At 36.3% G+C, this 13,053-nt stretch overlaps 1 protein-coding gene across 5 annotated transcripts in view; it reads left to right on the top strand.

The window, feature by feature from the left end:
* col11a1.L (collagen type XI alpha 1 chain L homeolog) overlaps positions 1–13,053 on the top strand; it is a 126,370-nt gene that overhangs the window by 34,555 nt on the left and 78,762 nt on the right. Inside the window, exons 5-10 of one of the 5 annotated variants that reach the window (XM_041590578.1) lie at positions 1,862–1,990; positions 5,827–5,943; positions 6,593–6,742; positions 6,953–7,039; positions 10,912–11,196; positions 12,460–12,522. In XM_041590578.1, the coding sequence (XP_041446512.1) occupies positions 1,862–1,990; positions 5,827–5,943; positions 6,593–6,742; positions 6,953–7,039; positions 10,912–11,196; positions 12,460–12,522 (831 nt within the window). The remainder of the gene's footprint in view (positions 1–1,861; positions 1,991–5,826; positions 5,944–6,592; positions 6,743–6,952; positions 7,040–10,911; positions 11,197–12,459; positions 12,523–13,053) is intronic. The other 4 variants (XM_041590574.1, XM_041590575.1, XM_041590577.1 and 1 more) reach the window with 4 other exon arrangements.

The following is a 13,053-nucleotide window of genomic DNA, read 5'->3' as shown; positions in this document are numbered from 1 at the left end:
GTTAGTTCACCTTTAAATTTACTTTTAGTCTAATGTACAATGATATTCTGAGGCAAATTTTAGTTGGTCGTCATTTTAAAATTTTTGGGGTTTTTTAATTATGTGTTTTTTGTCCAGCAGCTCTTCAACTTGGAAATTTATCAGCTATCCATTTGCTAGGGTCCTACCCTAGCAACAAGTGCCAGGAAGATGAATAGGAGAGGCTTGCTTAGAAAAAAGAGTAATAAAAAGTAATAATAACAGTGTAAGCTCACACAGTAATAGCTTTTTTGGCTACCGGGGTCAGTGAACCCTATTTGAAAGCTGAAAATAAACAAAAGGAGAAGTCAAATAATTCAAACACTATGAAAAATGAAGACCTGTTAAAAAGTTGCTAAGAATAGGACATACTAAAAGTGCAGATATAATAGAGGAGCCTTTCTCTTTAGATTTCCCTGTCAGTGTAAGGGTATAGCATATATAACTGTGAGCATCATACCTTCCTAGTATATTTATACGTAAATAGGGTAATGTAAAAGGCACACGTTCTTAGACAAGTCTAGTAACCCATAGCAACTGATTAGATGCTTTAAACAGGTGGCGTACAATAGGTCACTAAACTATATATTGCATCTTAAACTTGAGTGGCAACGGTTAAAAATCCTGCCTAAGGTTCACAGTGTCAGCATCCTCTGCTGCTCCATAATTTACTTGTCGAAAAATTTATTTTTTGCACTTTGCATGCTGCCTCAGGGGTCATAAATGACCTCTTCTGTAAGCTAATAAGGCAAAAAAAAAAAAAGAATTAGTAATGTAAACAATACAATTTGGTGCATAGTTTTTCCAGTTCTAGAAGCTTTCTGGACTACAGGTTTTCCATATAATCATATAGTATTAATGTATATTTCTCTGTAACTTGTCAACTCTAAGTTATACATATTGGCATGGCAGTACTAAAATAAGTTGCAGTTGACCTGTTTGTAGGGATAAATGGAAGCTCTGAAGTCTCTGTTCAGAATAGTATTGAAACTTTGTTCCCTGCAGTGTTTAATCCTGTGAGTTCTTGTGCTGTATATCATCATTTATTTACAGTATATAGCACTGGCAGGTTTTACACAATACTGCAGTAGAAAACTATCTTTCTGAAATAATTATCTTACCCTTCCGCATTTGTCGTTCCATGTGTGTACAATTGCAATACCATGCCGCAACAACAGCCGTTTGGCCAATAGACATTCACTGGAGATAAAACCTACTCTACTGTACTCTACTGTGTAACATGACAGTTGAAGATAAATACATTTGCAGTTCTGCGGGATTTTAGCTAAGTTGTCTACATGCTCCTTTTATAATATGATGTTAGTTTGTACATTGCATGTTCCTTTTGCTATCAGTGGAGGCTCTACATTTTCATTATGCTATGTGTTGTGGTTGACAGTGGGGCTCACTGCGCACTGTGAGTCTTGCCTAGAGATTTTGGCAGTTGCCTTTGCTAAATGTTGTTGACATTGAGAATCTGGAGACTCATTTTGCTCTGTGATGTTAACTGAAATTCTCGAGTTTCCTGGAGCTTTGTCATTTTGTCATTTTATATTTGAAGCCCTTCTGGTTTGTGTTTCATTGACTCAGGAAATCTGTTAGGTAATGTTGACATCGAAACTCTAGCGCAATGCCTTTTTGTTCAAGTGCTAGATTAAACACGGACATATGGATCACAAAGAGGTCGAATAGAGATAATGGAAGAAAAACAATGAAATAAAGAGGCACTAGGAAATCTGAAAATCTAAGAACAGATTCATTTTAATATGTTGAGACACTAGTTATTGTAACCTTTTTAACATAGGACATTAGTAACATTTTCTTTCTTTATTGTTTTATCTAGGGTGACATCCAGCAGCTATTAATTAGTGATGACCCCAAAGCTGCATATGACTACTGTGAATATTTCATGCCGGACTGTGACTCTCCAGTCCCCAACCTACCGCAAGCCCAAGAACCACAGGTGGATGAGGTGAGCACACAGTAGATCATTCTGATGGATTCAGTATATACTGGTGGCTTATATTATCAAGGCATTTAATTAGGCTTGAGTGGTGTCATTAATTCATTTACTGAACATATTCAATGTCCCTCTGTGTTTTTTCCCCCTGCATTTATATGGAACTGTTTCTAATGTTGCATTAATTGTGTTGTGTGAAAGTATGGTATGAAGTAGCTTAGATGGTGAGCTATAGAGGGCTCTCTACCTTCCGCCAAGTAGGGAGGGATCTAACCCCTTAAGTTTGAAAATAAAATGATTTATCATTACAGCTATTGCCAAAATTGAAGATCAAGGGTAATAACAACAAGTAATGTACATACTGTATATACGGTAATGGCCATAGAAAAATGTAGATTTACAGGGCTTTTAAAACCCTGCTAAAAGCAACCCACACACTATTTATAACATTTTCAATCATGGACACAAAGAGGTAAGGGATATCAAAGGTCTTCTAGGTCCAACAATGTAAAGCTGGCAGTGCAGATGAGTGTTTTGTAACAGAAGGAAGGTGGGGACATGTCATGTGTGTAGAGTGTGATCCCTTAGTCAAGTTGAATTCCTCCCCCATTTTTAGCTCCTACTCCAAGGAATGAGTGTAACAGGGCACAGTTTTCATATACAATGCAACGAGCCGCTTTTGTTGAAATATCAGATACATATATAAAACACATAAGAGACGTTCTCTGCAGCATATATCTGTGGTCAATACTTCTTGTAAGAGGAGGATTAGTTTGAATTTGAAAAAATTCCTGGCCTCAGGTAATAGTATAAAAAATTTAGTGAAGGGAAGAAGGACTTGTTGTTTTAACCACAAGACCCATGTCTGCTGTGAGTCTGACACTGTACTCTGTTCCAAATAAAAACCATGTGTTCTTGCCATGGGAGAGCTCTCTGGAGACCTTGGCTTCTGAATGTACAATCCATTGATACAAGCATCCTTCAGAGCTACTGTGTAACATGATAACACTGCTTCATGTGGAAAATAGGAGTGCTGAGATCATTGTGGAAACATTCCGAGGCATAAGGAAAAATATATATTAAAAAAAATACTTCACCTCTGATGCATTTTCCAGACTAAATCTCCACACTGCTATGATTTGCAGCTCCTAGCACTTTTGAAACCATTCAGCCCAGAAAAGATGATCATTTAAACTTGTGCAGAAGATTTAAAGGCAGGCTTCCGGTTCATTCCAGGAGGGTGCAAAGTCAGTGCGCTCACTCTTGAATATGCAAAAAATGATAATGAACATCTGGATTGTGTAGCGAAAGGGCATATTTTAGATCTTCTATGATTATATGCGGTTTTTGGCAGGACTTTTTAACGCCCTGAGGGTTTGTATTATTTGCTAAACCATGGAAGTATTTACATATTTTGTATGTAAATGCTCTTTCAGCTGGCTTCTGAATTCTTCATTGGTGAATAGCAAGACTTGTATCCATAACAAAAGAAACACATTTCCTGCATATATGTTGGCTAGGCTTGTGTATTAATCTTTATAATAATAATATAATGTTGTAATGTTCCTTCCATCTGAGCACCAAAACAGCGCAGGCAGTTTTGGAATGATAGAACAAGGAACAAAACTGTAACCAGTCACTGCATTAGTTTAATTAGTAGGGGAGTCTGAGACTTTATTCAGATATTCAGATATTAATGTTAACCTGTATATGTGTTTGTCTTGACTATAAATGTATTAGTTTGACTCTGAATATTAGAGTTTCTGCCGTAAAGAATGTACATAAGTCAAGCAACTATTTAACTATTATTTAAGGTAGCACTGGATTGCATGTATTTGATTTGGATCATATCAAGGCTCAGGAGCACTGTATGTGATGCTCTAAAGTGTGCATTGCTATACTGTGACTCCCAGCATCCTTAAAGAAAAATTGAAGGCTTGGCTTTCAGGGACTGCTGGGAGTCGTGTGACCATCATTGCTGTATGTGTGCTACTGTAGACATGTATTTATTATTCTAGAGCTTTACTCTAAGCTGTTTGTTGTCGTGGGAAAGAGAAGACGCTCAGAGCTATGAATTATTGGTCCCTCTAGCGTAGGAAGGTTAAACCAAAGATCGATGGACCCTCTCTGAAAGGATTTTCTCATCCTTTCCCCAACTTTATGGCTTTGTCTCTTGAAAGATTAACGATCAAAAGAAAATTAGAAGTAGGGCTCAGAACTGACCCATAACAGATAAGCAAGCTGTGTGAATAAAATCCAAAAGATCTTTGCTTTCCAAAATGCTTTTTAATGCAATATTAACACATGACACTCTGCTCCCTGTTTGTATGTATACTGTATGTGCATAATATGTACATATACTTGTATATTCATACTATGAATCCTTGTAAAACTGGCCCTTTGTCATACTAAGGATCTTTCCGTGAGTGTGTGCCCAGGAACCCAGTCTAAACAGTGATATACTGCTTGATGTTTACTGAGGCAATAAAGAGATCTGTAATTCACCGAGTACCTAGTAAATTTACATCACTGGGCCACATAAAGACATTCAGTGAGATTTGTGGTGGGAAACCCTGCCAAGGGTTTATATGTGTTGAGTGGTGTGTAAATATTGTATTGGACACCTAATGCTCTAGTAAGCATAATGCCAAACACTGCCTTTTCTGGTTTGCTAACTATGTAGATAAATTACTGTTTAATTTCTGATTTGTTTCACCATCTGTCGATTTAGGCCTTGTTCACATTAGCCACTATGATTGTAACATGAATATCTTATCCAACTTATCTCCATAACCCCATAAGTGAATATTTGGTCAATATTCAGTGCCATTTTTTACACCATCATTATGGCGCCAAATTTATTTCCATATTTGTCATTAGTCTTGTGAAAAAAAACACACCTTTATACACAGACAATATTGTAATGCATTATTTCCATAATGCATGGCACATAAAACCTGCAATTACACACCTTTATAAATATATCTCTTAATTTACAACTGCATAAAGATAAAATGAATTTATTTGATCAGACCTGCAGCTCAGTCTGACTGTCAACTCATCAAAGTAGCTAATGTCAACAATCCCATGTTTTTTTCCATTTTCCTATTACATAATATTTTAAATGAAAAGGTTACACGTTAGGAAACCAGAGCATGAAAATTGTGATAGACAATTCAATCCATTTTGTCATTCAATACAAAGGGTGGATGTCACAAAACAAGGGGACTAAGCTTCCTAATCCTGGCTTTTAAAAAACATACACCCCGTTAACCAGTTCTTCTTTTCCTTTGCACAGTGCCCGTTTACTGAATACAAACAGGCTACTCCTTAAAAGGAATGGTAAATCTCCTCTATGATTCACTTCAAGCCTTTTTGGATCTTAGCCAAACACAGAGGCGAACCACACTGTAACCGATTCTAATGCTGTAATTTCATTGATCCCTTGATCCCTAAACCCAATGAAACACTGTAATGTGTGAGCTTAATACTAACTTATTAAAAAGAAGATACAAAACATACCATGTATTTGCTTAAAGTCAATGAGGCATAACTTATATCTGTGATACTTCTGCTGAGAGCATTACATTTCAATCTTTATACTCATGAGGTAACACTTTTGGTTTTGAGATCAAGTGCTTACCATCATGGCTTTAATACCTAAAGTGCTCCATTCTGTGATGGGCTCTGCATCATCCTTTCATTTATGTCTAATTAAGGATAATGTAAGAGAGTGCACAGTTGCTGATGGATATTCTTCTGTAACACAGCCAATAACGGATGTCCTTTAAGGACAAATTTGCTTACTAACACAGCCTTGCCTAAAACCTTTCCCTTTTGCAATGTAGTATGCACCTGAAGAGCTAATCGAGTATGACTATGAGTATGGGGACCCAGATTACAAGGAGACTGAGCTTGTAACAGAGGCACCCTCACTAACTGAAGAACTCATAGCTCAGACAGAGGTATAGTAACTCTGTGTTATATATGTCATGTGTCTGTTTGTGTGTTTGTGTGTTTCTGGTCATTTACTCCTAGCCATTGTACCTCCCCAGAGTCTGGAAGACAAAGTATTAACAAGCAAGATCCTCTGCTTTGCCCAGTTAAACAGTGAAGATACAGTGTGAAATCTGCATAAAATTATTGAAATATCTTTGTTGTCTCCTTAAGGAGTTATTGTTGTGATGTCAGTTTTATTAGCATGAAATGGGAGGGATCACACTATTTAAGAAAAAAAATTTTGCATTCACAAAAAAAACAAACCACCAACAGAGAACAAATAATGTTCCTCTCCTGTTACATTATATATAACTGAATATGCAAAAGGCACTTCTTGTGGAACTTCCTAAGAAACACAAATATCTCAGTAAGGTTATTTTAGATTTCATTTGGATTGCTGAAACGTGCTAAAACTATAACCCATATTTTCTAAGTAGCGCTATGCAGCTAATTCATCTTCCCCATTCAGTTATTTTCAGGGTGCTACACATAGCACTGGATAGAAAATATGGCCTCAAAGAAAGGGTGGAGCTTGCCCTTTATCCTCCTTGCTCACCTCCTCCCTTCTTTCATTCATTTATGGTTTCCATTCCGTGTTTCACCACATTTTTGCAGAGGAAGAAAGCCAGTTCCAAAACGAAGAAGAAGCCAGTACCCCCTAAATCAAAGGACAAACCCCAAAAGGTTACGCCCAAAAACTCATTTGCAGCTAAGAAGAAGAAGGGCAAGACCGATTACCAGGCGTCAGCAAGAAAAAGAATAGGGGTAAAGGTAGAAAAGATATCAAGATCTTCAGTAGGGCCAGCCCAGAAGATCTCTGATCATGAGAAATAAAACGCCCTAACCTCACTAGATACCTTCAAAACCTCTGGCTAATACCATAACCTGACTATTTCTCGACGCCTGATTTTATTCTCACAATTTGTACACAACATGGTTTCTTTATTTAACACAAAATGTTTTTTCTCCTCTTAGGCCAATGTGGTTGACTACAATCAATACAGTGAAGGAGACTATGGTTATCAGACAGATACTCCTGCTCTTACTACAGGACACAATGAGGTATAAGGAACAACGGTCAACATGCATTAATATTAATGGAATATTCAGAGTAGGCATAAAGCTTTGCCATTTAGTAAAAATCCTTTTTTTACTACAGAATGTTATAATCATAATGAAAAATGATCTAATTTTTGTTTTCCTTATTTATAAATATAAAATATAACACATGTTTTTGTTTACTCATATACTGTATGTGTTTGAAATTATACATTAGATTGGGAGACACCATGTCATTACCAGATCAATGTAATGTTTTTGAGTCTGTCAAAAATCTATAGATGATTCAATAGGCAGATTCAAATAGGTTTGAGGGATGCACTATGTATACACGGTGCTTATTTCCCATGTAAAATATAAATTTGTCTATTCATCATGCAATTAGCTTATTTTACATCCTTCCAGCTGCTGTTGATCTGCAAACCTGATGATCAAGAACAGCTGGAGGACTCCAGGCATAATATGCCTAGTTAATTCAGACCCATGATTACAGTTTGATGATACCACAAACAGAAAACCAAAGTATTTGTCCAGTTTTAAAAACTGACTAGTGATGGGCGAATTTGCGGCGTTTTGCCTCGCCGAAAAATGTGCGAAATTCGCAAAACGGTGAAAAATTTGCGAAACTGCGCCGGCGTCTCGTTTTTGACGCCGGCGCCCGTTTTTGACACTGGCGTCCGTTTTTGACACCGGCGTCCGTTTTTATTCGCCGGCAAATTTTTTCCGCGAATTTTCGCGGGCGTTTCGCGAATTTATTCGCTGGCGGCGAATCGCACTAAAACTGACTACATAAAGTGGGATGGCAAGTAAATGCTTTTGCAATTATCCAGTTGGTAAAAAGAGAAAGTCTCTCACTCAGCTTATTCAGTTGGGCCAGTAAACAGTAAAAGTCTCAATTTAATCAAATTAATGTGCAAGGAAGTTTTAGAAATGCCTGCATGAACGATATATGGCTGAAAACCAACCAGATATAAATGTAGCAGGGTTGAAAATCAATTGGATGAGGAGCATATTAAGGAGTTGATGAGGTTATTGTTCGACTGTTCTTCATAGACCCCACTGTTAAAAGTTAAAAGTCTCCAACCCTCATGTCTTGTGAGCACATGCATTTTGTAATGGTACTGAAACTATAACGGAAAGATTGTTTTCTTCCAATCTTTATTGGATTTTTATTAAGAAGTTATTTGGTAAAGAAAATAACATTACTGTTGAGGACATACCAGTAGACTATACATGTTTGAGCATCTAGCATACATAGCCCCACCTTGTGCCACAAGCAGTAGGTATCGCAGTGAAGTCTGCTGCATCTGTAACCTCCACGGTAGCTTAAAAAAAATCTGGGTTTCAAAAATTTGCATACACAACATTTAAAAAAGTAATGCACATAAGGGAAGACACAAGGTTTACTAATAATGAGAAATATGAATTGATGTTGATATTATTCATCAATCATCAAATTTTCTCTGTAAATTACACAGTTCAACAACGGCATTAGCTATACAGGCATGGCTCAATTATCTCCTTACCATTGAAGAACAAGTTGCTTTAAAACAGCAGTAATCATGAGCAATTAGATCTTTTGATTTAAAGATCTTGTAAGATCTTCCAAGACTGGAAGCATATTCAGTGAGTTGCATATCATAGCTTCTTCATCTGCCTATAAAACGCCTCTATACCAAAGTCATAATACTTTATTTTCTTACATCAATGCTCTCTTAAAGTATACATCTTGTATAAAAAATACAAAAGATCATGCACTGTAAATTGCAAGAGGTTACAGTTCATGGATGTATGCATAGTGGCATAGTTATTGCTATAGCTTCTGCATCCAGGTGTGAAGGCTTCCAAGAGGGGGTGAGAATTCTTGTCTCGATTAATAACCATACAGTGAGAATTTCTACCTCTTTTGAAAACCCGACACGTCTGTAGATGTTGTTTTGCATTTACTGATCCCTTTTTGCTATGCTATTTGAAATTAAGGTTGCAAGGTTTCTTTTAAACATAAAAACGTTAATTTTTAAAATGTATTTCAATTGCTTGCAATTTTATATTTGATTTACAAGGTGAGTTTTGGAATGGAGAACTGATGCTAAAATACAGGTTTAGGTATAGACCTATTAGGTAGCTATTAGGTAGCCATTAGTTATTTTTGAAGGCCCATTTCTGTTACAGTATGAACAGACAGTGTCATACAAAATGCAGACAGACAGACAGCTGTCTCAACACAGTGCTGTTGACATGACAGCTGTAAATGAAATGGAAAGGTTTGTTTGAGTGACAAAATAAACTCATTTAGAACATTAAAAAAACTTTTCAGTACATCTGGTGCATAACACATGTCTTGCTCTGAAGGGACCATAGTATAATTATATAAATTGCATTTAGAATAAGAACTCTAAGGTCATGATTTAAAAAAGGCCATCACCACTGCTCAGTAAAATGTTCCAAGACCAGCCATGGGGCAACCCTAGTTTGTAGATAAAACATATTGGCCTCTACTGATCTTACAGACTAAATAATGTTACATCTATGGTCATCTCAGGAGGTAGTTTGGGCAGTTTTGTCATAGCATGTATGAGCTCTAGTACTTGTGTTCAGATACACTTGTTCAGGCCATCGGCCAAGCAAGTGGAATTTGATTGTATATGTGAATTTCTATATCAGACATTGTGCAAGCATTCACTGACCAACTGCCTGGGAAACCAAAAGTTATCTGGTGTATTTTTGCCTTAACAGTTTAGTAGCAATAGGTGGAGGCTTGACATGGCTGTGCATATTATAATGTTTAGCAGTGGGATCCACCTATGTTATATACAGTCAGCTTTTTCCATCCTTTTTACAGAAAGGACAGGGATAGCAACTTATGCTCTTTACTATCATGGTCATATTCTGCAATGTGTACTTTAGCATCATTAACAAATATATCTATTCCAAGGTCAATAATCGACTTGTAAAATTGCGTAAGCCATTTTCATTGTTTTATACAGAAAAAAAGATTGTTGTTATAAAGTGCATTTTCTCACACATTATTTTATATTAATCCAAATGAGAAAGCTTTGAAGCAGTCCTTCCTTAAAAGCCACTGTGATGTTTTTCTAAATTACTATAGCTATTGCCTGATTATCATATAACAGCATTGCAGTTGGCACAGTTGGGGAAATACACATAGGCCACTGTTTTGTCATTAAAAAGGCAAAAGAGAATGCACATTTAAACAATACATCTTTATTTTACTGAAAACGGAAGAAAATAATGCTGATTGCTTTAATTGCTTTTAGTTGATGATGTTCTCTAAACCTCATTTTGGCTACGGAGTCTCACAATTCAATGAGAACCAGTTTAAAGGATGTTTAGACCTTGCTTTAAAAGCAGCAGTACTGGTTTAATCTGATGAAGGTGTAAATATTTTGTGTGAAGAACCATAGGAAGATTAGTAGCTGCTACTTGTCGCTGGTAAGAAATAGGTTTCTTTATTTTCCACTGGAACATACATTAACAGCCCCAGACAATATAATTGAAACAAACGTGGAGTGTTTCTAGCCATCTATCATTGCAACTACTAATCTCCCAGTTTGACATAAGCCTTAAACTAAACATGTTCTAACTGACTTCATTATAAACAAAATGAAAATGATAAAATTATTCATTGTATATTCAGCGATTTCCTCTCCCCAAAAGTAAATTTTTATTTCCAGTACTGCTCCTTTGCAAGCTTATATATTTATAAAACTGATTAAGCTAGCTTGCGTTGCCTTCCTAAGATGAAAGAAAAATAAATAAGCATATTGCCAATGCTTTATCGCTTAAATGCTTCTAACAGCTTTGACTAACCATAACCTGTGTATTCCCCCTACTTCTCATGTCTGCGTGGAAAGCAAAAACCAGAGGAGGAGTCCTTTGTGGAGGAATCCATTGTGGAGGACCCATTTGTGGAAGAGTACATAACAGGAGAGGACTATGACTCAGAGAAAAAGCTGGTTGAGGAAACAGAGTATGGGGTGAAAACTGTTAGCCCCACAGAGTCTGAGCCAGTAGTAGGAGGAGGTTTAGGAGAATATGATATTTATGACTATAAGGAGTATGAAGAGAAGCTCCCCAACCCTACCACACAAGAGGTCGGCCCTGGTGTACCTGCTGAAACTGATATCTCTGAAACCAGCGTAAGTTTGTGTTGTGAAAGCACTGAGATTCTGATTAGCTTTTGTAGCACATAGTTCTCATGGTTTTGAATTAAACAAAAGTATATATAAATATTTCTCATCTAGCTCTCAAATAGTAAATAAGTGGTGGATGTTTCAAGAGCATCTACAATTACTGAAAATAACATTTTTTATTTTAGTCCATATTTAGTGATTAGTGAATATGGAAACTCATTGAGGCCAATAGGTGACAATTTTTTTTGACGCCTGACAATTTTTTTATGCACACAACTTTTTTTCTCTCTCCAAATGCATTAAATTCAATAGGTGTTTTTTGTTGCGGCAAAGTTTTTGTGGTGAATTGTCACCTCAGTTTCGCAGCAAATACGAAGATGACGAAATGCAGAATTTCTCTGCAAATCCATGACTGGGGAAAAGATTTGCTCATCACTATCCATATTAATTGCATATAACTGATCAATTCTTAACTAAATTGAATATTAACACTGGATACATTGCAATGAGGTGACAAAATGACTTGCTGCCTCTACTTTATAAATAGGAAAATACATGTGAGGGAATGTCACACCACTACCTATAATAATTGACAGTTTATGTCAGGCATTTAGTTCAGGTCTTCGAGCTGTATGCGGCATTTACATTAAAGCAACATATTTTATGCTACAGGTCAGCATCTGTTAAAGCTAAAGATAACCAGGCGCAAGGTAACCTGTTGTGATTAGCTGCCTGTGCATTATGGGGATATATATGTGAGGGGCACGTTCCCTTTCCTCAATAGACATTAGCATTATGTGTTTAATTCCTAATTGCAAACAATATTACAGCCAGTCTCACGCCGTATGCATCTGGTGTTTGTAATATTTATGTTTATGTAGGGTAAAGATCATATTTAGTTGGTATATGACTGTTTATAAACAGTATAATAGGCATCCATTATTTATTATTTGTATTGTTAGTATAATTAGAGATAAACATAACAATGAATACAAAACTGTAATTGCTTTCTTCAGATCTATAATTACTTGCAAGCAATCTATCATTTTCTATAGCCTTATCTAATGAAATAATTGCTCTTTTGTTCTGGCAGATAGACATTGCAACCAATCATTTCTAGCCAGTAATTATTTCAAATAAAGAGTAACTTTAAAATAAACCAACTGTACCTCACCTGTCTATGAAGTCCTGGATTTAAATCTTTGCAAGGAAAAGAGGGTTCATTCTTGCAGATAGTCTTGTGTTTTAACTAGCGTTGTGATCTTGCAGGTGACCAATTATGGTGGGTATGGCGAGAAAGGCGAAAAAGGGGAACCAGCAGTAATTGAACCGGTAAGTAAAACTATAAGGTGTTTTACAGATTAAAAAAACTAAAGCTAACTTTGTTACTGTTTGCAGTTGGGTTCAATGTGTGGTTTTTCAGTTACTTAGCTTAATATTCAGCTGCTCTCTAACTTCCAATTTCAGCAATCTGGTCGCTAGGGTCCATATTACCCTAGCAACCATGCATTGATTCATATGAGACACTGGAATATGAATAGGAGGCCTGAATAGAAAGACAAGTAATAAAACATTGCATCAACTATTAGGGGCAGATTTATTAAAGTTCAAATGGTAAATTCAAATTCAAATTTTATAAAAAAAAAATGGTGTCAAAACTCACAAATTCTATTTTAAAAGCACCAACTAGAATGTGAGATTTATCACACCTCGACTATGGAAACAGTTCTATTTAAAATATCCGCCACTTAAAACCCATTGACCCATTTGAAGATGTTAATAGCCTTCCTGTCATTTAAGTTTTGTTCTGAGAAAAGCTCGAATCATAGTTACATAGTTAAATTGAGTTGAAAGAAGACAAAG

The sequence above is a fragment of the Xenopus laevis genome, chromosome 4L, assembly GCF_017654675.1.
Source record: "Xenopus laevis strain J_2021 chromosome 4L, Xenopus_laevis_v10.1, whole genome shotgun sequence".
In the NCBI taxonomy this organism is placed as follows: domain Eukaryota; kingdom Metazoa; phylum Chordata; class Amphibia; order Anura; family Pipidae; genus Xenopus; species Xenopus laevis.
The sequence above is the reverse complement of the archived record's forward strand: the minus strand, read 5'-3'. Positions and strand labels throughout refer to the sequence as shown.